The sequence below is a fragment of the Lissotriton helveticus genome, chromosome 9 (assembly GCF_964261635.1).
Source record: "Lissotriton helveticus chromosome 9, aLisHel1.1, whole genome shotgun sequence".
NCBI classification, from domain to species: Eukaryota; Metazoa; Chordata; class Amphibia; order Caudata; family Salamandridae; genus Lissotriton; species Lissotriton helveticus.
The window spans coordinates 80,129,959-80,151,579 of NC_136070.1; the positions used below are offsets into that span (position 1 = coordinate 80,129,959).

The following is a 21,621-nucleotide window of genomic DNA, read 5'->3' on the forward strand; positions in this document are numbered from 1 at the left end:
GGTATAACCTCATTCCATTGAAATATTGATTTTTATAACACTGCCCACTGTGCAATAAAAATGCCCAAAGAAGGTGTTGAGGAATGTGTGATGTGGGCCAGTCCATACCACGTAGCTACTTGCACTTTGAGTTGAGTATATGTGATGTGGGGCATTCATACCACATGGCAACTTGCATTACTTCCAGGCTGCTCAATTAATTTGTTTTTTCAATGGATTCTTGCCTCTTAAGTTGTAATCAGTTATTTTTTTACATGTATATTAACCTCTCCCCCGTGGGGCTAATTCCCCTGCTGTGCTGGGGGGAGGTGGGCGCGCGCAGTGCCGCGGTGCTCATGACGAGCCTCGTCATGCAGCACAGTGGCGCTGTGCTCCCCGCGTGGGTGCGGAGCAACAGTCATGACGAGCTCTACTCGTCATGAGCACAGCGCGACCATGCCTCATGACGAGCTGAGCTCGTAATTAGTACGGAACGGGTTAAGGTCATGAACCATAAGAGAATTTTCAATTTAAAAACTGAACATTATGAAAAAAACAAGGTCTTCCGAAATGAAAGTGTTTTTCATAAAATGTTGATAGTTCCAATTACACGATGCTGTTTGACTCCTGATCTGACTGGACTCGCCCGCCCGGCCGCCCGGACTCGTTCCTGACCGGTTGCTCCCTCCTCGCTCCTCTCCCATTGCTGCTGGCTGCCTGCCCTTGGTGAACATCGCACCCCTAACTGGACACCACGGTATCGCCTGCGATTAGTAATATTAGCGTAGTGATTTTAGAAGCTGCTAAACATAACTTAGGCTCCGCTTTGTAATTGACCTGCTCTCATAGCGCATGGAATTGTAGCGCCGCCCGCCCTGCTTTGTGAACAGTGCATATGTATGTTTACCTCCACCAGCAACTGCAAGTATTTCGATTGCACTCTCGGTGCCTCAGGCGATTTGCTGCCCCTGCCTCGCCTTCCCTTTGAACTCCATTTTGTTTAGTGTTGTTGTTCCCAGGCACGCCCCTCCTCCCCGCTACCGCCTCCCAGCTGCTAACCCTCCCACGCTCCGCCCCCTCCACTATCCATTAAATGCCAGATGTCCACACGCGCAGCGCAGCGTCCACGCCGAAGGTGCGCCAAAGGTAAGCCCGTCTACGCCCGTCCGCGCCTGGACCGCGCCCAGCGCCCGTCCCCCTGCCCTCGGCCGCTCCCAATCCTCCAGAGTAACTTATGATGCCGCTACTCTCCTCGCCCTCAACGCCGGACGCACCCCACTCTGCTGCCAAGCTACCCCAGGACGTACCCACGGCCCATTCTCCTGCCTCTCCTGTAAGTTCAACTGCGTCAGGACCCTAACCAAACACACTTCCTCCACACACAGCTCCGAACCCAACGACTTGAAATGCATCCTACTGAACACCCGCTCGGTCCACAGACACGCAACCGAACTCTGGGACCTAATAGACTCTACATCTCCTGACATCGCCTTCCTCACTGAAACATGGATGAATACATCTTCTGCCCCCGACATCGCCATAGCCATACCGGACACATACAAGATCATTCGAAAAGACCGCACCATTAACAAAACTGGAGGAGGCATAGCCATCGTCCATAGAAACACCATCAAAATTACAACCAGCTCTGACGACAATCTTGCAACCGCCGAACACCTCCACTTCCAGATCCACACCGACCCCAGGACCACACTCAGAGGAACCCTCATTTACAGGCCCCCAGGCACCCGTACTCAATTCAGTGACGACATCACTGACTTCGTCAGCCCGCACGCCCTCGCTTCCGAGAACTACATTCTCCTAGGAGACCTCAACTACCACCTTGACAACATTCTCGACAACAACACCACCACCCTTCTGGACAACCTGTCCAATCTCGGACTCAAACAACTTGTTAACACCCCCACTCACACAGCCGGACACACGCTCGACCCTATCTTCACCTCCAGCAAGCACATCTCCTTCGATCACACTACAGCTCTCCACTGGACGGATCACAGCTGTGTTCACTTCAGCTACAAAACAACCCTGACCCACAACCGTCCACAACCCATTCCCCGAAGAAAATGGAACAAAATCACCACCGACCAACTCCTCACATCACTCAGCCAAAACACTCCCACCCTAACAACGGACCCAGACCAAGCGGCCACAAACCTCAGGCAATGGATCACCAACAGTGCGGACGAACTAGCACCCCTGAAAAAACACCAGTTGAAATCATTCAGCAAAAGGGCTCCCTGGTTTAATGACGACCTTAAAAAATCCAAGAAGACATGCCGCACCCTGGAGAAGAACTGGAGAAAAGAACCAACCTCAGACAACATGGCCTCCCTCAAGACAGCTACCCGCAAACACCACCAACTGATTCGATCCGCCAAGAAATCAGCATTTATGGACCGTCTCGACAACAACTCTCATAACAGCAAGGAACTCTTCAATATCGTCAAAGAATTCACCAACCCTCCCGCAGCATCCAACGACATCACTAACTCCCAAGACCTCTGCAATGCGCTATCCTCCTTCTTCTACAACAAAATCGCCGACATCCACAACAGCTTCATGAATACTCCCAATGACCAACTCACCCCACCCCCTTCTGTTCCCACCCCTCCAACTAACTACCTCAAGTCCTGGAACCCAATCACCATTGAAGATACCATTCGCCTCATGAACTCAATCCACTCTGGCTCACCCTCGGATCCCTGTCCCCACTACATCTTCAACAAAGCTGACTCCATCATCGCCCCCCAACTCCGCGATGTCATCAACTGCTCCTTCAACTCCGCCTCCTTTCCAGAAATATGGAAACACGCCGAACTCAGCGCCCTTCTGAAAAAACCAACAGCAGACCCCTCAGAACTGAAAAACTACCGACCCATTTCCCTCCTCCCTTTCCCGGCCAAAGTCATCGAGAAAGCCGTCAACAGCCAACTCGCAGCCTTCCTCGAATCCAACAACTCCCTGGATCCCTCACAAAACGGCTTCCGAGCCAAACACAGCACCGAAACCGCCCTCATTGCGGCGACAGACGACATCCGAGCACTCCTGGACAACGGTGAAACAGTGGCCCTCATTCTACTCGACCTCTCCGCCGCCTTCGACACTGTCTGTCACAACACCCTCATACAACGCCTCTACAACATCGGCATACAAGGAAAAGCCTTGGACTGGATCATCTCGTTCCTAGCCGGAAGAACCCAGAGAGTCCGACTCCCCCCTTTCTACTCCGAGTCCACCGAAGTCATCTGCGGCGTACCCCAAGGCTCCTCACTCAGTCCCACCCTCTTCAACGTCTACATGAGTCCCCTCGCCTCCATCGCACATCAACATAACCTCAACATCATCTCCTACGCCGACGACACCCAGCTAATCCTTTCCCTCACCAAAGACCCCAACACCGCCAAAAACAACCTTCACGAAGGTATGAAAGAAGTAGCCGAATGGATGAAACAGAGCCGCTTAAAACTCAACTCAGACAAAACGGAGGTGCTCATCCTTGGATCCTCCCCCTCAGCTTGGGACGACTCCTGGTGGCCTTCCGCTTTGGGATCAGCGCCCACACCCACAGACCATGCACGTAACCTTGGCTTCATTCTAGACTCCTCTCTCTCAATGTCCAGACAAGTCAACGCTGTATCGTCCTCCTGCTTCAACGTCCTTCGCATTCTCAAAAAGATCTTCCGCTGGATCCCCCTCGAAACAAGAAAGACTGTCACCCATGCACTGGTCACAAGTCGACTGGACTATGGCAACACACTCTACGCCGGAATTACAACAAAATTGCAGAAAAAGCTCCAGCGCATTCAAAACGCATCAGCGAGACTCATATTAGACATCCCTCGCCAAGAACACATCACCGGTCACTTAAAAAACCTCCACTGGCTTCCCGTCAACAAAAGAATCACTTTCCGCCTTCTTACCCACGCACACAAGGCCCTTTATAATCTAGGACCCGAATGCCTCAACACCCGACTGTCCTTCTACTATCCCACCCGCCAACTAAGATCATTCAATCAAGCCCTCGCTGCAGTCCCGCGCATCCGAAAAACCACCATGGGTGGCAGATCCTTCTCCTTCCTGGCTGCCAAGACCTGGAACTCACTCCCCACCCACCTCCGCCTTACTCAGAATCACATCTCCTTCAGAAAAGAACTGAAAACTTGGCTATTCGATAAACAGTGATCCCCTCCCCCTAGCGCCTTGAGACCCTCTGGGTGAGTAGTGCGCTTTATAAATGCCTGAACTTGAACTTGAACTGGTGCAGGTGCATGGGAAAATAGATGTCGATAAATAATTCTAATGTTAGTTTTTCAGCTTATCATATTCAAATTGTTATTGCATACAAATTTGTTACGATTTTTATTCATTACTTCCGTACTTTTTGTGGCCGCTGATTTCTTCCCGAGTACCAAGAATCCGCGAGGGACCACATTTTTGTTCCTGTTGACTCTTTCACTCTCTAGGGCTTCCCCTACAAGAAGTTGCATCATCAGCTTGTCACTACATCATTGTTTACACCTTGTAATACCCCTGGGGTATGGCTGCAGTTTTATTTGCAGGGATAACTAGGTATATCCACAGATGTGAGAATATATCTTTATCCTAACACTCTAAAGTCGTTTTCTTTCTTGAAATAGGCAACACCACAGTCAGTACCAGCCTCTGTCCTTTGGGAATAAAGGAGTTTAATTCATGCAGTCTAGAATCTTAAAAGATGCTTTTTTAGTAGGCTGCCTCCATTACCAGCCAATCCCACTGGTAATTGCTTTGTGTTCGAGTTCCCCATTAAAAACATTTTACCTCCAGATGCACAGAAGATGCTCCTGTAGCCTCTAGCGTCGCAGCGCTGGGCGTGAAAAGAGTGAGGTCTCTTCACTTTAGGGATGGAACATCCTTTACGCTTCCTATAACTCTGCTCTCTTATGGTTGTGGCTTTCGGTAATCCTGCTTTAATTGCTAAGTTCCTTAAGGTGACTACGGTCGAGTCATATAGCAGGAATGAATAATGTACACACTCCCTGCTGGTGTTCAGTGCATGACACACACCAAAGACATCTGTTAGTGCTGCAAGGCCGACTCCCTGTAAAACACACATAGGTTCCGTTATAAAGTGATAAGAACCGAGGCCAGTGTGTTCATTCTTTTATTCATACATCTTTTCATTCATTTGTTGACTTCCGGCTTCGGAGGAAAACATAGGCAGAAAAGAAGCCTTGATGTGTTGACAAGTTATGCGAGATCTTCATTTTCAGAGGGACCTACAGTAAGCATTAGCATGGTTTAGGGGAAGTATTTTATTCAGAATAGAGCAAGACAGAGAGTGAAAGGCTAAGAAGGTAGGTGATGAGGGAGAATTTAAAGGGTTAAAGGTTGTGAAGAACTCTATGGTGTATTTTATTAAACAAGCATTGGCAAAGACAATGTGTTTGCTTTCTGTGTATAAACTCTTTGGTGAGTTACAAGAGAGGGCCAAAGGAAGGGGCCAAGAAAATGCATCTAGCGCGGTTGCATGGCTCCGATGTGAAGCCCTACCAGGACCCGAAGAGTCGGTGGTGCTGCTGACAGGTCTTCACTGGCTGTGTGTGCAGTAAGTAGCTACCGTCCCATATCACCAAGGCCACAACGTAAAGAGTGTGTGTAGCACAGTGTAATCATCTGCGCTTTGCTGTGGCCATGTATTGATCACACGAGTGCTCGCGAAAGGCACTGAAAATGATTTGCAGCCAGACCTTCAAAAAAGTTAGAACCTTTGAAGCTGGTGTAGAAGGGGGTTGGTGTGACCAGGACCTGCTAGATACAATTGGATAATAGTATAGAAGTTGATGATGGCCTTGAGGGCTGTGAGGGTATCTTATCTTATCTTATCTTAGGGGGGACTTATATAGCGCACTGACACCGAAAGGTTTCCTGGAGTAGGAACTTTGAGAGTATCAGCGAGGGAGCATCAGATGAGTATATAGTGTCCAGAGCATCGGTGTTGCGGAAAGACCCGGTGAATGGGCGGGAGCGGTCTTGATAGGTTTTTCACTAATGACATCCGAGTGCGATACGAGAAGTGGTTTGGGCTGTGATAGAAAGGACAAGGACGTGTGGAGGTGAATAAAAAGCACTGAGGACAGGTCAAGTTCAGTGAGTACCACTCAAGGGGACGGTGATTGGGAAAGGCATCTTATGGTAAGAGGAACAAATATAGATATGTCAACAGTTGTTGTCAAATTGCTAACAAGATGCATACAATATCATTTTGATTTTTTCCCCCCCAAGTGGTCCATTGGTAATAACCGTAGAAATACACGTCTTAAAAGGTTTATTGCAGCACATGGCTTACCTGGACCAAAGTGACTAGAGGGTTATGGAGGAGGGCGGTCTTGAAGAGCGCTGTATTGAACGAAAGTGGGCTGTGGCAGGTGTGGGGTAGTTGACCACACAGATAATGGGAGTGGGCGGCCAGTTAGCAGCCCCCAAGCTGGTGTCCCCAACAATGATTCTTGTCCACGCAGTCCCAGCATTCCGTTCAGACCATCTACCTGGTGAACATATCTACTTAAGTAGATACATTAAAGCCGGAAGAGGGCACGGGCGCTTTGGGTTCAAACAAAAACCTTCCATTCCATGACCACCTCATACGTTATTTAACATGCAGCTACTTAAAAAATAAATTATAATAAAGCTGTTACGTAGCTGCGCGGAGTGCGCGCCCAGTTTAAAAAATGCGTGTCCCTGCTCCGTAGCGAAAAAAACACGTTCCAGCTTTTCATCCGACCACTTTACTCCATTTTACATGCCTTAAAGCACGTTTGGCATCCGTTGTATTAGTAATGAAATGGCTCTCTGTGTTAATGCACAGGCCTATACCAGTGAAAGTGGATTTTAATTAAATGCATTGCAATTCAAGACGATAAACAATTTTGACTGGTCGACTGATGGGGGGTGGGGAGGGGGAGGACTTCATTATGCCAACGCCCGCAGGGTAAATAGGCAACATTATCGCCATACACATCATTGGTCGTGATTAGAAAAATAGTTTAATTTACTGAATTTATAACTTGCACACAACGAGTTAAATCAAATCCATACACGCCCAGAGCAGTGACATCCTCTCTGAACGGAAACGCGTGTGCCTTGTTCCTCTTGATGCCTGGCCTGGCCCTGCACTCGGGACCCTATTACTGTTTTTCGGTCGGTCATTGCTGGTTTACATATGGCTGCAGCCATTCTGCCATGGAACAGAGGAGCTCAAACACAGCAGAATGGAATGCTACCTCCAAAATGCAGTGTGCCACTCTGCCAGTGCCACCGAATCCTTTCAGCTGTTCATGTGTTGTGAATTTATTAAAAATATACAAACAGTTGTGGTGTAGTGTGAGTGCGCAGTGTTCCGCCTTTTTATAATATTACGAATTAAAAGACCTACAGCAGTTCAGTATAAACAGAGGTAACAGGCTGCAGCAGAGGGTGAGTCGCAGCACAGTAAAACAAGCATTTACAATGCAACGGTTTCGCTTTTGGAAAAGTTAGAGCTATTGGCATTGTAAATGACAATTTTTTTATTTATGTGTTCGTTTTCAAAACCGATAAATAAATGGCATTGTCATTTACAATGCCAATAGCTTAATCTCTCGCAAGTGCCACACGCACCCACACCCACAGAGAGCCCCCCACACAGAGCCCCTCCACACACACAGGGCCCCCCCACACACACACCCACAGAGCCCCCACACACACACCCAGACAGAGCCCTCACACACACTGCGAGCCCCCCCACACACCCAGACAGAGCCCCCCCACCACCCACACAGAGCCCCCCCACACACCCGCACAGAGCCCCCCCACACACCCACACAGAGCCCTCCACACACCCACAGCCCCTCACACACCCACACAGAGCCCCTCCATCAACAGGGATGATCTGTGGTGCTGCTGCGAAAGGTCACCGCTCAGGCATGTGTGCCCCCTGGTCGGGTGCCGTGAAGATGCAGCGCCTCGTGCCTCCAGGGTGGTGCTGACGTTCAACTACTTTTTTTTCCCTCTCTGATGCTCACCTCAGCAGGCTCCCTCGCGTGCGGGCGAGCTGCGCGTCTTACATTCCGCCCGGCAACCTAAGGGGGCCTTTTGATGGACGGGCGAATTATCCTTTCATAAATGTTTACCAGGAATGGTTGTGAAAGGAAACCGTACGGTGACGACCTGCCAGGGAACCTAAGCGACCGGTTCAACCCAGAGGGTCATAGCAGCACCCACAGCTCCGAGGCCCCGAGGGCCACAGCAGCACCCACAGTTCCGAGGCCCCGAGGGCCACAGCAGCACCCACAGCTCCGAGGCCCAGAGGGCCATAGCAGCACCCACAGCTCCGAGGCCCAGAGGGCCATAGCAGCCCCCACAGCTCCGAGGCCCCGAGGGCCACAGCAGCACCCACAGCTTCGTGTCCCATGGGGCACAGCAGTACCCACAGCTCCGAGGCCCCGAGGGCCACATCAGCCCCCACAGCTCCGAGGCCCCGAGGGCCACATCAGCACCCACAGCTCCGAGGCCACGAGCGCCGCAGCAGCACCCAGACCCCCGGGTCCCATGGCCCATGGGGCAGAGCAACGCCACTGTTCCCAGGCTCAGAGGGAGGGACAGAAATGTGTCCCACAGCTCTGATGAATCGAGGAATGTGGCAGCATACACAGCTCCGAGGCCCCGAGGGCCACAGCAGCACCCACAGCTCCGAGGCCCCGAGGGCCACATCAGCACCCACAGCTCCGAGGCCACGAGCGCCGCAGCAGCACCCAGACCCCCGGGTCCCATGGCGCAGAGCAGCGCCACTGTTCCCGGGCTCAGAGGGAGGGACAGTACTGTGTCCCACAGCTCTGATGAATCGAGGAATGTGGCAGCATACACAGCTCCTGCGCCCCAGCGACAAAGCAGGTACACCCTGTCTCTCTCTCCCCAGGGCCTGCTCTGCCCCCCTCACTGGCACCGATGCAAAGTTCCCAACTTACCCAAGGAGCGGGATCTCTCTCACCAGGGCTGCACTGTTCCCTTGATTGTCAAAGGTGGAGCGGTCGGTCTCCTTCCCCAGGGCTCTCTCCAGGGAGCTCACCACACACCCACCATCAGCGGTGCAGTGACGCGTCTCCATCGGGCTGTCACCCAAGAGCTGCCCTGCCGCCTGCACCCTTCACCAGCCCCAGTGCAGAAAGGTGTCCGCATCACCTGGCCCTCGGGTTCTTCTCACCATGCCCTGCCTGGCACCCCACCATCACCGTGCAGGGCAGTGCCTGCTGCAGCAGGGAGCCCGTGCCCTTCCCGTCACCCGTGTGGAGCCGTGCCTGGTTCAGGGTTGGCCCAGTACCTCTCAGCGACACCCGTGCAGCGCCGAGCCTGATTCCCCGCGGCTCTCTCACCAGGGACTGTCCCGGCAGCGCCTCGTCTGCGCTGGTGCCCACATGTGTCACCCCTCGTCCAATATACATACCGCCATTCCCTCTCATGGCAGACCCGGCACAGCGCCCTTTCGTGTTTACTCCAGCGTGTACAGACTCACCCTCACTAACACCCCTCCCCCTCATCTCCTCCCACACTCCCCTACTGCGTTCACTCTAGTCACCATCAATGTACACACCACACACCTCCCAAATGCACAGCGCTTTACACGCACAGCGTGAGTCCTGACAGCACCCTCACCCCCCCGCCACACACACACATACAGACTGGGGGTCGAAGTGTCCTACAAAGAGGGAGTCTGCTGCTTACCTCAGCCCTGGGAACGGCAGAAAACCAGGCATAAGATAACCACAGACGATGGCTGGAGGGCGCGAGGGGTGGGGGCGCGAGGGATAGGAAGAGGGGGTGAAGAGGGTCACAAGGCAGCTCCGTCGGCACACGCCACGGGGGCACCGCTGCCCGCACCGCACCGCACCATTCTGCCTGGAGTGCCTGCTGCATTGCCAGCCCGCCAGCGCCCAGGACTAAGTCCGCTGCCCCCCCCTCCCCACCATTGATTCCAGTCAGGCAGGGCAGGCTCAAATCAAGAGGCAGAGAGCAGCAGTCAGAAGAGCCGCTCAGCCGCTGCCAGCCACACGGGCCCCGGCTGGGGCCCCGACCACCATTCCTGCTGCCAGCCTCGCTCGCTCACGGGCCCCGCACCATTCTGCTGCCAGCCTCATGGGCCCCGGGTCCGGCCGTGGCCCCGCACCACCATTCCTGCTGCTAGCCTCGCTCACGGGCCCGCACCATTCTACTGCCAGCCTCATGGGCCCCGGCCGGGGCCCGCCCCATTCCGTCATCAATGTATTAGGAGCGCGAGGCCCCCCCGCAACGCAGGGGTTGCGGGGGCTTGTGTTACGCCCCTGGGGGCGGGAGAGGACACGGACGGCGGGAGGGGGCGGGAGTGGACACGGACGGCGGGAGGGGGCGGGAGAGGACACGGACGGCGGGAGGGGGCGGGAGTGGACACGGACGGCGGGAGGGGGCGGGAGAGGACACGGACGGCGGGAGGGGGCGGGAGTGGACACGGACGGCGGGAGGGGGCGGGAGTGGACACGGACGGCGGGAAACGTGCACAGGACAGCGAGGGGGGGCGGAAAGGCACACGGAGGGGGCTGGAATGGACAGACTTTCAGTGAAAGGGGAGGGAACGGGAAAAAACGTAACTCCGCCCTGGGAAAAAATCTCGGGAACGCCCCCGAATCTGGTCCGGCCTTGACGGACAGATCTCTGTTCCAATGGCTAGCCTCCATTTATGGAGCTAGCCAATGGGACAGGGGGGCGTATTCCATTTTCCTTACTGGAAATCAAGAGATTTCTCTGGAGGCGGAGCTAAGAGCTCCGCCCTCCAGCGAAACCTAAAAAAATATATGCATGGAACCTTAAATTAAATCTTTAAAAAACTAAACATGATTTTTATACAGCAAAGAGTATCTTGGCCAGTGCTGCAGGCTGTCACTCTAGCTGCACTGTAGCTGATAGAGGCATGATGCTTTTTCCCTAGGCACTATAAAGAGGAGAGGGGCAAGCCGTGTAATATTTTATAGAGGAAGGGACGTGTTAAACCAAAAAAAGCAGTTTTATCTGGAAAATGTAGCTAGAAACATTTACTTTTTAAAGCAAAGTTTAGACAAATGTACCAAGAATGCAAAAAGACGAAGTTCGTTCGATGGTCAGTGGGCAGCTTCTGGCGGTCCCATAAATTGTGTTGTAGTATCAATGAGGACCACAGTTTGGGAACTTGTAATCTAAAAGTCATCAGGTGAAGCTGGGCACAGAGTATGTGGTCATCACCAGATAGATGCAAACTTTGACCAGAGGTTGCTGAGGCTGCCTCGTGATAGAGGCTTGGCCGCTGAGGAATAACAAAATGTCACCTATACTTTCAATATATCCATCTTTAAAAACTGATTGACTTTCTTTCCCTTTGTTTCCAGAGTTTGTTAACGGGCTTCACAGTGCCAAAGGGACTGATGTTAAACCCCGAGGAGGATTTGACCTGGCTGGGAAGGATGCCGTAAGTCAACGGTGAAGCTGCGAAGTTGGCTTTCCTCAAGCGGACCGGAGAGTTACGATGTTTTTTGTTATTTTATGAGTGAACACGGCCTTGGAGTGCACTGAAAATCTAAAATGCGGCCATGGACGGGCTCCTGGCGTTGGATTATGCTCATTCTCTTTGCCTGGGGGACCTTGTTGTTCTACATTGGTGGACATTTGGTGCGGGACAGTGACCACCCTGATCACTCCAGCCGAGAACTCTCCAAGATCCTTGCAAAGCTGGAACGATTAAAACAGCAAAATGAAGACCTAAGGAGTATGGCAGAATCTCTCAGGTAAGAGCGACCACCACTGGTTGCTATTCACTGGTCCACCAGTGTCGTACTGCGCCCCTATGCTGCTGGATCATCGCTGTTTGTGGCCTTGTTGATGGTGAAAGGTGGGGACATTGTGCTGCATGTGCTGTGTGCTATTGGTTGTTGGCTTGTCTTCCGGTTTCCTATTTTCCGTCGCAGAAGTAGCTCACATGGCTGTTCATCCAGAGACAACCAGCTCATCGGAAAGCTGATTTTTGGACCTTACTTGTTGTCTTTTGAAATAATATCTATTGACTCCTATCATCAGAGCCAATCTGATCTGTTTATGAAAGGCACTCTGTGTGGTACTTAATTTTTTTAAACTATTGTAATCAGTATTTTACTATTGCTATACAATAAATTTCATCATCATCACATGGTATTAGAACACAGACCTGTTTCGGCCTACACTGAGAAAAATAGGGCGGGGGTAGGCCACAATAGCTGTTCAGATCAGCTGCTTGAACATTCACGTCTCTTCCTGGCGGCTGTCACCTAACGACAGCAGTAACTTTCGGTGACAGCAGCCAGGAAAATGATCATGGCCAGAGAGGCATATTGCTAGCCCTGCTAGCTGACTGGCAGGCATGCGCAGCTGAAGCTCAGGTCCTCAGGGCGCCTGACAGAGGGATCTCATGGCCAAAGGGAGAATTCTGTAGATGTTTGCGGGGTTCTCCACAGTCCCCCAAAAGCGAATACTCCTAGGTTGGCCTGGTTTCTCCCAACACCCCCTCCACTGGCCCTGCAGTCACACTGACCATTTGAGCTGGAGCAGTGCATGTCTAAACTTTGTGTGCCACAGTGGGAGGGCAAGGAAGAGGGTGGGGATATGGGTCATGCTTGTGGGGAGAGAGTGAGGGGGGTGCAAGACTCCCCCAAGTATGTGCTTACATGTTTAGTGACATAGGGAGCCGTGGCCATTGTGAAGTTCATTGCTCTTCTCCCTCATTAGGGGCCTTCATCTTCGGCTGTAGACCCTTCTTGAGTGGCGGCCATTATCTCCCAATAGTGCCCTCTCTTTACGTCACTAATACTAGCTGTGTGTATACCTTTGAAAAAACATGTTTCGTAATCTCTGCTCAATCGTTTTTAACAATTATTTAATTCCCCCTGCTGGTGATGTGCTTTTTGTAGTCCAGCAGTGTTGCTGTGGTTGTGATGTTAATGGCACTGATGTCTGCCAGCCCCTCTGAGTAGCAGCTAGCGCTCTCGCACGCATCAAGGTCTTCAAGGAGCTGGAGGGTCTGTTGTTGCAGGACCTTAGGTATTGCAGCGCCCACAGTGTACAGCGCCACCTTGCTGCTGTGTGGGGTTTGTCAGGTTGGCGATGGGTTGGCTATTAAGAGACAAAGCAGTATTGGGTCTGGTGACTCCCAGCCTCGGCTTGTTTATTTGTGTCTTAGATTGATTGGTGAGGCCTGATCCTGAGAGCATTGGCTCCTTTTGGACTAGTCCTTGGTTGTTAAACATTGATCCACTAATCCCGGCTCCGAACCAAATGTTCAAGATTTCCACCCAAAACACATTTCCATACCATTAGGCCTGACGACAAATTGCACTATACAAAGGTAACAGTAAATTCACATGTAATCTTCCCCTACAATGCAGTAAATCCACACCAGCACTGTGAATTACGAGTTAAACCTGATGAAATGGGGAATTACTGTCGTATAAAAAATAATTATTGTAAAACCGCACAGTATTCCCAATTCTTTTGGATTTTACTACATTCATTTACCACCTGTTTTAAGCAGGTGATAAATGAATGTGAATTACTGTGAGTGGGTTGGGAAAAATGGTGAAGACGGCCAGGAGAGATGGGGAGGAGTTTTTTTGTGTGCATTTTTACATTGCAGAATTAGTGGCTGTGAATAATCAGGGCTGCTTCTCCCACACCCCGAAAAATAGGTGTGAATTATCTTACGCACTTTGAATCAGGCGGAGTGAAATTTCGCACCTTAATTTTACTCTGCCTGAGGCCTGACTCCCATTTAAATGGTCTTTGGTTATGTGGAGAATCTGGCATGGGTCCAGCCCCCTTGGACGTACACTGGACACCCCTGGCCTTGTATGCGTTTCTTTCTTTTGTAGTATTTTGCCTCATGGTTTGGTGCTGTTTCAGCATCCTTTAGCTGCTACTTGATTCACTTTACAGCAAACTTGTCGGTAATCTCAGTGGAAGTCTGCACGGGGGTGGGGGGTACATGACTGATTCGGACCTGGCCACGTTCAGGGCGCACGTTTTTAATGAAAGACCCCTCCTTTCTTAGGGAGCATATTTGAAAATGTTCTCGTTTTGAGATATTGCGTGTGAGCTGAAGTTACCTTTTACTCCTGTTCTTCCCGAGAGAAATTCTATGTGCCTAAGTAACATGCACTTGGAAGGTATTTTCACCATCCACCCTGGTTATTACATTTGCTGCACATATCTACAGCTAAACGTTCTATTTGTATTTATTTGTTAATATTTATCAGGACACTTTTAGCGGCAAGGTACATATTCTGGGGATGGCTCCCAGTGAGGAACGAGAATTATGTTCTGTTAGGAATACTTTGAAGTAAGTGCCTAAGCCCTTGTAATGTTTGACCTATGCTTGTGGGATCTGCAATTAACGCCAAAGTAAGAGGAACATGTTTTCTTAATAATTTTATTTTTGTTCAAAGAGAATACACAAAAATAAAACAAAATGCAACATACTGAATTCAAACAATGCAATTCGAAATCATGTGAATCGATTTTGACGTTGGTTTATTCAATAAAGAGCATGGACGTTTAATCCAGGAAGTGTTTTAAAGGCACCCTCCTCCAGTGTACAGAAAAAAAATACAATTCAATGTTTTACTCCTGCATGTCTGATATTCCCCATATATAAGAATTCCAGAATGTTAATTTATTTGTCTGATGATGTTAGCTGTTTTTTTTTAAATGTATTATAGCCGCGTCTGGTGGCTGAGTGGACTACTTTGTCCACTGCAGGGGCCTGTGTTTGACCTCATGGTCACAGGTTCAAATCCCGGCGGGTCCACTCAGCCTTTCATCCATCTGAGGTCGATAAAATTAGTTGGGTAACAACAAACATCTGTTATTCAGCGCCAAGATACCCAAAATACCTGTGAGCTTTACAAATACAGATGTTATGTTAGGTTATGTTGTATGTTATGTTGTATCATCACTCATTGGACTGCCCCCTTATGGTATTAGAAATGGGTTCAATATAACACGTAAAGTGTAAACAACTAAACTAATAGAATTGTTGTATCAATCCAGTCAGAACTTTCTGGCAATGGAAAAGACCTGGTTTTTTTTTCAAATCCATATTGTATCTAAATGGAGAACATATGGTCTCCTTCAAAAATTTACCACACATTGGTATTCTTACAGTTTTGCCGTTAATAGTGCCGTACGGGCCTCACGGGACCGCAATCCAAAAATAAATTTCAGCCCTTTTTTCCAAATATTTGACCGATTTTTAACTTCCCAAAAATTTAGCAGTACTGGATTAGAATGATAAATAAGGCTTTAGGACTATTTTGGGGAAAGTTACGCTTGCCCCAAATATTCTCAGACTGAAGTTGGAGTAGTAAGTTATCCTTACCAGTGATCTTATAACCATATGTTGCCGGAGTCTGCCGCTGAGGGCATGTTCACTGCAGTTTGTCTCATCGCAGGCGGCCATCTTTGAGTCCATCCACCTCTACCCTTTTCTTATCACCCTGATGATAAGCACACTTACAAAATGTCCAGTTAGTTTAAAAAAGGAAAGAAACAAGCAACACACACCCAACTATCCCACATCCCTCTTTCCTTCCTAAAATTAGAACATTGGGGGAAGGGGGGAGAGAATCTTGGATCATTGCTAAGGATTGAGAGACTTCTGGAAATCCTTGTTTTGTCCAAGCACTGAAAGAGTCTTTCTGAGTCTCTGGCTCCACAATTTGTCCCTCCCCGCTCCCCTCCCCCACACACCCCACCCCAAAGCTCTATTTGCTGGAGATGTTACAAAAAACGTGCTCTGCTTCCTCTTTGAGAGACATCTCCTGTGTCGTTTTAAGCCCTACTCTTTGAGAGACATTTCTCGTGTCGTTTTAAGCCCTCCTCTTTGAGAGACATCTCAAGTGTTGTTGTAAGCCCTATTCTTTGAGACATCTCCCGTGTTGTTTTAAGCCCTACTCTTTGAGAGTCATCTCTTGTGTCGTTTTAAGCCCTACTCTATGAGAGACATCTCCTGTGTCATTTTAAGCCCTACTCTATGAGAGACATCTCCTGTGTCATTTTATGCCCTACTCTGTGAGAGACATCTCGATGGTCTTTTTAAGCCCTACTCTTTGAGAGACATCTCTTGTGTCGTTTTAAGCCCTACTCTTTAAGAGACACCTCCTGTGTCGTTTTAAGCCCGACTCTTTGAGAGACACCTCCCGTGTCGTTTTAAGGCCGACTCTTTAAGAGACACCTCCTGTGTCGTTTTAAGCCCGACTCTTTAAGAGACACCTCCTGTGTCGTTTTAAGCCCGACTCTTTGAGAGACACCTCCCGTGCCGTTTTAAGCCCTACTCTTTGAGAGACACCTCCCGTGTCGTTTTAAGCCCTACTCTTTGAGAGACACCTCCCGTGTCGTTTTAAGCCCTACTCTTTAAGAGACATCTCCTGTGTCGTTTTAAGCCCGACTCTTTGAGAGACACCTCCCGTGTCGTTTTAAGCCCTACTCTTTGAGAGACACCTCCCGTTTCGTTTTAAGCCCTACTCTTTAAGAGACACCTCCTGTGTCGTTTTAAGCCCGACTCTTTGAGAGACACCTCCCGTGTCGTTTTAAGCCCTACTCTTTAAGAGACACCTCCTGTGTCGTTTTAAGCCCGACTCTTTGAGAGACACCTCCCGTGTCGTTTTAAGCCCTAATCTTTGAGAGTCCTTTCCTGTGTCATTTTAAGCCCTACTCTTTGAGAGACCTCTCCTGTGTCATTTTAAGCCCTACTCTTTGAGAGACCTCTCCTGTGTCATTTTAAGCCCTACTCTTTGAGAGTCCTTTCCTGTGTCATTTTAAGCCCTACTCTTTGAGAGACACCTCCCGTGTCGTTTTAAGCCCTACTCTTTAAGAGACACCTCCTGTGTCGTTTTAAGCCCGACTCTTTGAGAGATACCTCCTGTGTCGTTTTAAGCCCTACTCTTTGAGAGACCTTTCCTGTGTCATTTTAAGCCCTACTCTTTGAGAGACCTCTCCTGTGTCATTTTAAGCCCTACTCTTTGAGAGTCCTTTCCTGTGTCATTTTAAGCCCTACTCTTTGAGAGACACCTCCCGTGTCGTTTTAAGCCCTACTCTTTAAGAGACACCTCCTGTGTCGTTTTAAGCCCGACTCTTTGAGAGACACCTCCCGTGTCGTTTTAAGCCCTACTCTTTGAGAGACCTCTCCTGTGTCGTTTTAAGCCCTACTCTTTGAGAGACCTCTCCTGTGTCATTTTAAGCCCTACTCTTTGAGAGACCTCTCCTGTGTCATTTTAAGCCCTACTCTTTGAGAGACATCTCCTGTGTCATTTTAAGCCCTACTCTTTGAGAGACCTCTCCTGTGTCGTTTTAAGCCCTACTCTTTGAGAGACCTCTCCTGTGTCGTTTTAAGCCCTACTCTTTGAGAGACCCCTACTGTGTCATTTTAAGCCCTACTCTTTGAGAGACACCTCCCGTGTCGTTTTAAGCCCTACTCTTTGAGAGACCCCTCCTGTGTCATTTTAAGCCCTACTCTTTGAGAGACATCTCCTGTGTCATTTTAAGCCCTACTACGTGCTCCCTGTCCATGGGATTTAACTGATTTTGCATACATGCATTGCTGCTGCTCCACTTGATACCATAGGTTGTTCTATGTATATATGTTTACATACTATGGATCATCTATTTGTAACTATGTATGTACATATATCCCTGTTTTCTACTGTGACTGCATTACCCATTGAGCTCTGTAAATGTCTCTCTGTTGAGCCCTAGAACGTGGACACACCACTCATGTTTTTTAACTCCAGGCTTAGTGTTGCTGTATTGTTATAGAACCAGTTGTTTTTGGTTGGTAAAGTTTACCATATATTCCACAATTGAATCTTTTTATCTAAGCCCGTGTGGGGACTTGGGCTGATCAACCAGGAGAGAATGAAAGCCAAGCCTCAGCTATAGCCCAAAGCAGTTTGTCCCAGCCATCCCCAGTTCTGAAAGTTCTTGTCTCGCTGACATTGGAGTTCGGCGGATCAATGCTGCTGATCGAACGCTTCGCCCCGCGGGCTTTTCCGAACAGAGAACAATAACACGCGGCCACATCAGCAGGACGCCATTGGCAAGCCATTCTTTCCCGCTCTGTGAGAGGACATGCTGTCAGGGCTCATTTACCGCCATTCTCCCTACAATTGCCTGCTCCTTTGTTGTTTCTTTCACCAGCAGTGGCCTAAAAGTGAACATAAGTTCTGTCACAGTCCAGAAATGGCCAGCCGCCTCTGCTATGTGAATAAAATACAAGTGTATTCTGTCTTATTTCACAGGTTTTCTGTTTTTTGCAGACTATGGAACTAATAGTACTGTCTTGGAAGAAAGATCCTCCTCACTTACCAGCCCAAAGGTACTTGGAAATGTGACTAGGTTACAAATACATTCTAGATATATCCAATCAATCAGAGTGGTGTGAAGAGCATATTTAATTTATAGGACTGTAAACTCTTTGATTAGGTAGGGCAGACCAGTACTAGACTTTTCAAATTTGTTGTAATAACATTTTAATGCAAAACAAAGAGAATTTATGTGTGTGGTGGTGTGTGAGCATCCCTGTGCTAATTTCTTTTAAAACACCAGCACTGACTATTTCGGTTTTACTGAAAATCCTATTTTGTGGGTCTTTCCGTTTCACTTTCTCAATTTGTCATTTGAATTGTATTTTTAAAAGTATTTAAAAAAAAAAAAAAACAGATGGGTTCATTAATTCCCACACCCCATATTCTTGTGATATATTGGACCATTTTCTATAAGGGTCCTACAAGTACGGTGGCTCGATTGAAAGCTTTAATGCGTGTCTACATTTCGGGTGGGAACTTTGGGGGGACGTTGAACGTTAGTAGTTTGAGAATCTAAACTCGGAATATTTCAACCACACAGAACTTCTGACTTATTTGCTGCTTTAATTTGATTCTTCATCGACTGCCTCTTCCATCTGCGTATTGATGTCACAGAGAGAAGAACAATGTCACAATCCAGACTCTGATATTAAGACCATAAACACGAGCAAAGTACATCAAAGTTTGTGTGAAGAAGCCATCATTCATTCACTAGCCGTTGGGGAGAGTGAAATTAAGTTGTTGAGTTGAGCCGATAAGCATCACATCTCATTTCAATGATTTACCAGCAGTTGAGATTACTCAAAGGAAAAAGCTGCCTCACTATACAATATTTCACTTATCAGCAAAAAAATTTAAATGCACCATTTAAGGCACCCTCAGCCAGATTCATCAAGCCAAAATCGGCTCGCAAAGGACCAGATTTTGAGAATCTCGCCCTTTGCGAGCGCTATTTTTGCATTTGGGATTCATCATCCCAAATGCAAAAATCGCAATTATATAAATCGCTAAATTGCGAATAATTGCATTTAAGGAATCTCAAATTTGAGATTCCTTAAATGCAATTCATGAACCATTTTAAAATTGCGAATTCGCAATCTGGGGCTGCTATTTACGGCGAAGTCTAACTATGTGGTAAATAGCAAAAACTTAGAAAAATGCACTTTAGTGCATTTTTCTAAGTTGTATGTTACACACCAGTGTACATTACCATTTCAGGGGTGCTACAGGGTGTCCCTTGGACACCCTGGCACCCTTGAAATCGCTTCCTTATTTGCGATTCGCTAATTGCTAATCGAAAATAAGGAATGACTCCCCATTCATTCCTCTGGGCCTTTAGGCCCAGAGGAATGAATGGGAAAGCCATTCCTTATTTGCGATTCGCAATTAGCGAATCGCAAATAAGGAAGCAGTAGAAATCGCAAAAAATATTGCGATTTCTACATGCATCCCGTTTTGCGAGTCTTTAATAGCAATTCCTTAAAAATCGCTATTAAGGACTCGCAAAACAGGACTTTGATGAATCTGGGGGCCTGTATTCTAAATCTACGAAGATTAGCGCCATAATTCTTTTACAGGAGAATCTACTTTCTTCACCAGTAAAACATCATTTTCTGCTTCTTAGCTCTCATTTCCCGATAGAATGACAGCCTTATGGTAGCCTGCCGCCAGTTCTGCAGCTCGCAAAGTTCATCTAGTATATGCAAGAGGAAACCTATGACTGGGTGGGAACATATTTCTCTACCAGGGATATGGAGTAGAATGTACTAAGAATACATTATGTAAAAGGGGTAATATTTTGCACACTGACTTACCGAATGCATTCGTATTTTATGAACCAACCTATTTACTGGTAGGTTGGCTCACAAACTACCGAATCATAGTGTGTCGCATTTCGATCTACCTCATGAATCTTAATAATGTAGGTCGCAAATTGTAAACCACTATGATTCGCTCCATCGCAGGGATATTGGCATGTTGGGGATAGCAGATCTGTGATGGGTTTTTAATAAAGCAATTTTATTTTTTAATGCAGCACGTTTTCCTTAGTTTAAAAAAATGCAACTTGTTTTCTGTACAGGAAAACAAGAGGCAGTAAAAAATAAAGTTTCAGAGTATTTTTTATGATGCCTACTCCTAGAAATGTTTTTCTCAACACTCACAAATGAAAAGGGGTCCCCTAAGGCACTCCTTCCCGTTTGTGAAAGGGTTACCACCTCCTTTGAGGCGTTGGTAAAATATTAATGTTTTGTGACCAGAGTTCCGCCCCTAAACATTAATACATTCCATAAGAATTTGGTATTTGGAAGGGAATCCGTAAACAAGCTACTTCCAAACAAAGATTTGGTATGGTTTCTTAAACCCATTTAACAGTTCAGAAAACCTTTTCCCTAGCATTAAATGGGCTTAATACGTGTGGAAAAGGGGTTTAGAGTTCCCAAATCCGGTGGTTTAACGTGTCCAAGGGGTTGTGACTGCTAAAACCCTGTGTACATCTGGCACATGGTGGACTAGTAACAGCATGTAAAAAATATTAACAATCCTTCATACGAAAACTCATTTCTTAGTCACTTTTCGGTAATGGTCATCTACACAGCTGGCAGCTGCCCATCATTTCTTTATTGATGATTTTTATCTACAAAATTGATTCTTAATTAGAAGTTACCTGTGAATTCTATGTTCTATCCTGATGAGGGCCCATATAGTTGTCATTTTTAATGAGTGATAGAGCTCCTGGGAAGTTATGACAATTCATCTTTTGTAACGTTGTGCAGATAATCTGCAAAATGCACCTTCAGAAGCCGGTATTCATCGCAGAGGCACTCTTTGGATAGGTTTCACTTGACAGTTCTGTTGCTCGCTGGGTCCCCTCTGTAATCTCACCGTGTTTCTTCTTCATAATCTGTCAGCAGAACTTTGGAGATATGAAGGAGGTAAAATGTAAAACAAACATTGGCAATGCCAATAGTTCTGGCTTTAAAGAAATGTTGTATGGTAATGTGAAGCATTGCGACTAAATAGCGTGGCAATGGATATGTATTTGTGTGGAAGCAAAGAACTGTAGAATAAAATTGTTATAGGTTAAAAGGTCAGGGGACAAATGCACTTTCAAGCCAGACCTAAACATCCATGTAGGTTAATGACTTCCCTCCTTCCACACAGGAGGAGGAGCCTCAGCAGGCAGACGTGTCCTGCTGAGGCTCCGCGATCGGGC

General features: G+C 48.0%; 1 protein-coding gene across 4 annotated transcripts in view; it reads left to right on the forward strand.

Moving 5' to 3' along the window:
• FUT8 (fucosyltransferase 8) overlaps positions 1 to 21,621 on the forward strand; it is a 733,753-nt gene that overhangs the window by 429,211 nt on the left and 282,921 nt on the right. For all 4 annotated transcript variants that reach the window (XM_078659523.1, XM_078659526.1, XM_078659525.1 and 1 more), the window contains one exon: positions 11,412 to 11,807. In XM_078659523.1, coding sequence (XP_078515649.1) covers positions 11,605 to 11,807 — 203 coding nt within the window. In that variant the 5' untranslated portion in view covers positions 11,412 to 11,604. The remainder of the gene's footprint in view (positions 1 to 11,411; positions 11,808 to 21,621) is intronic.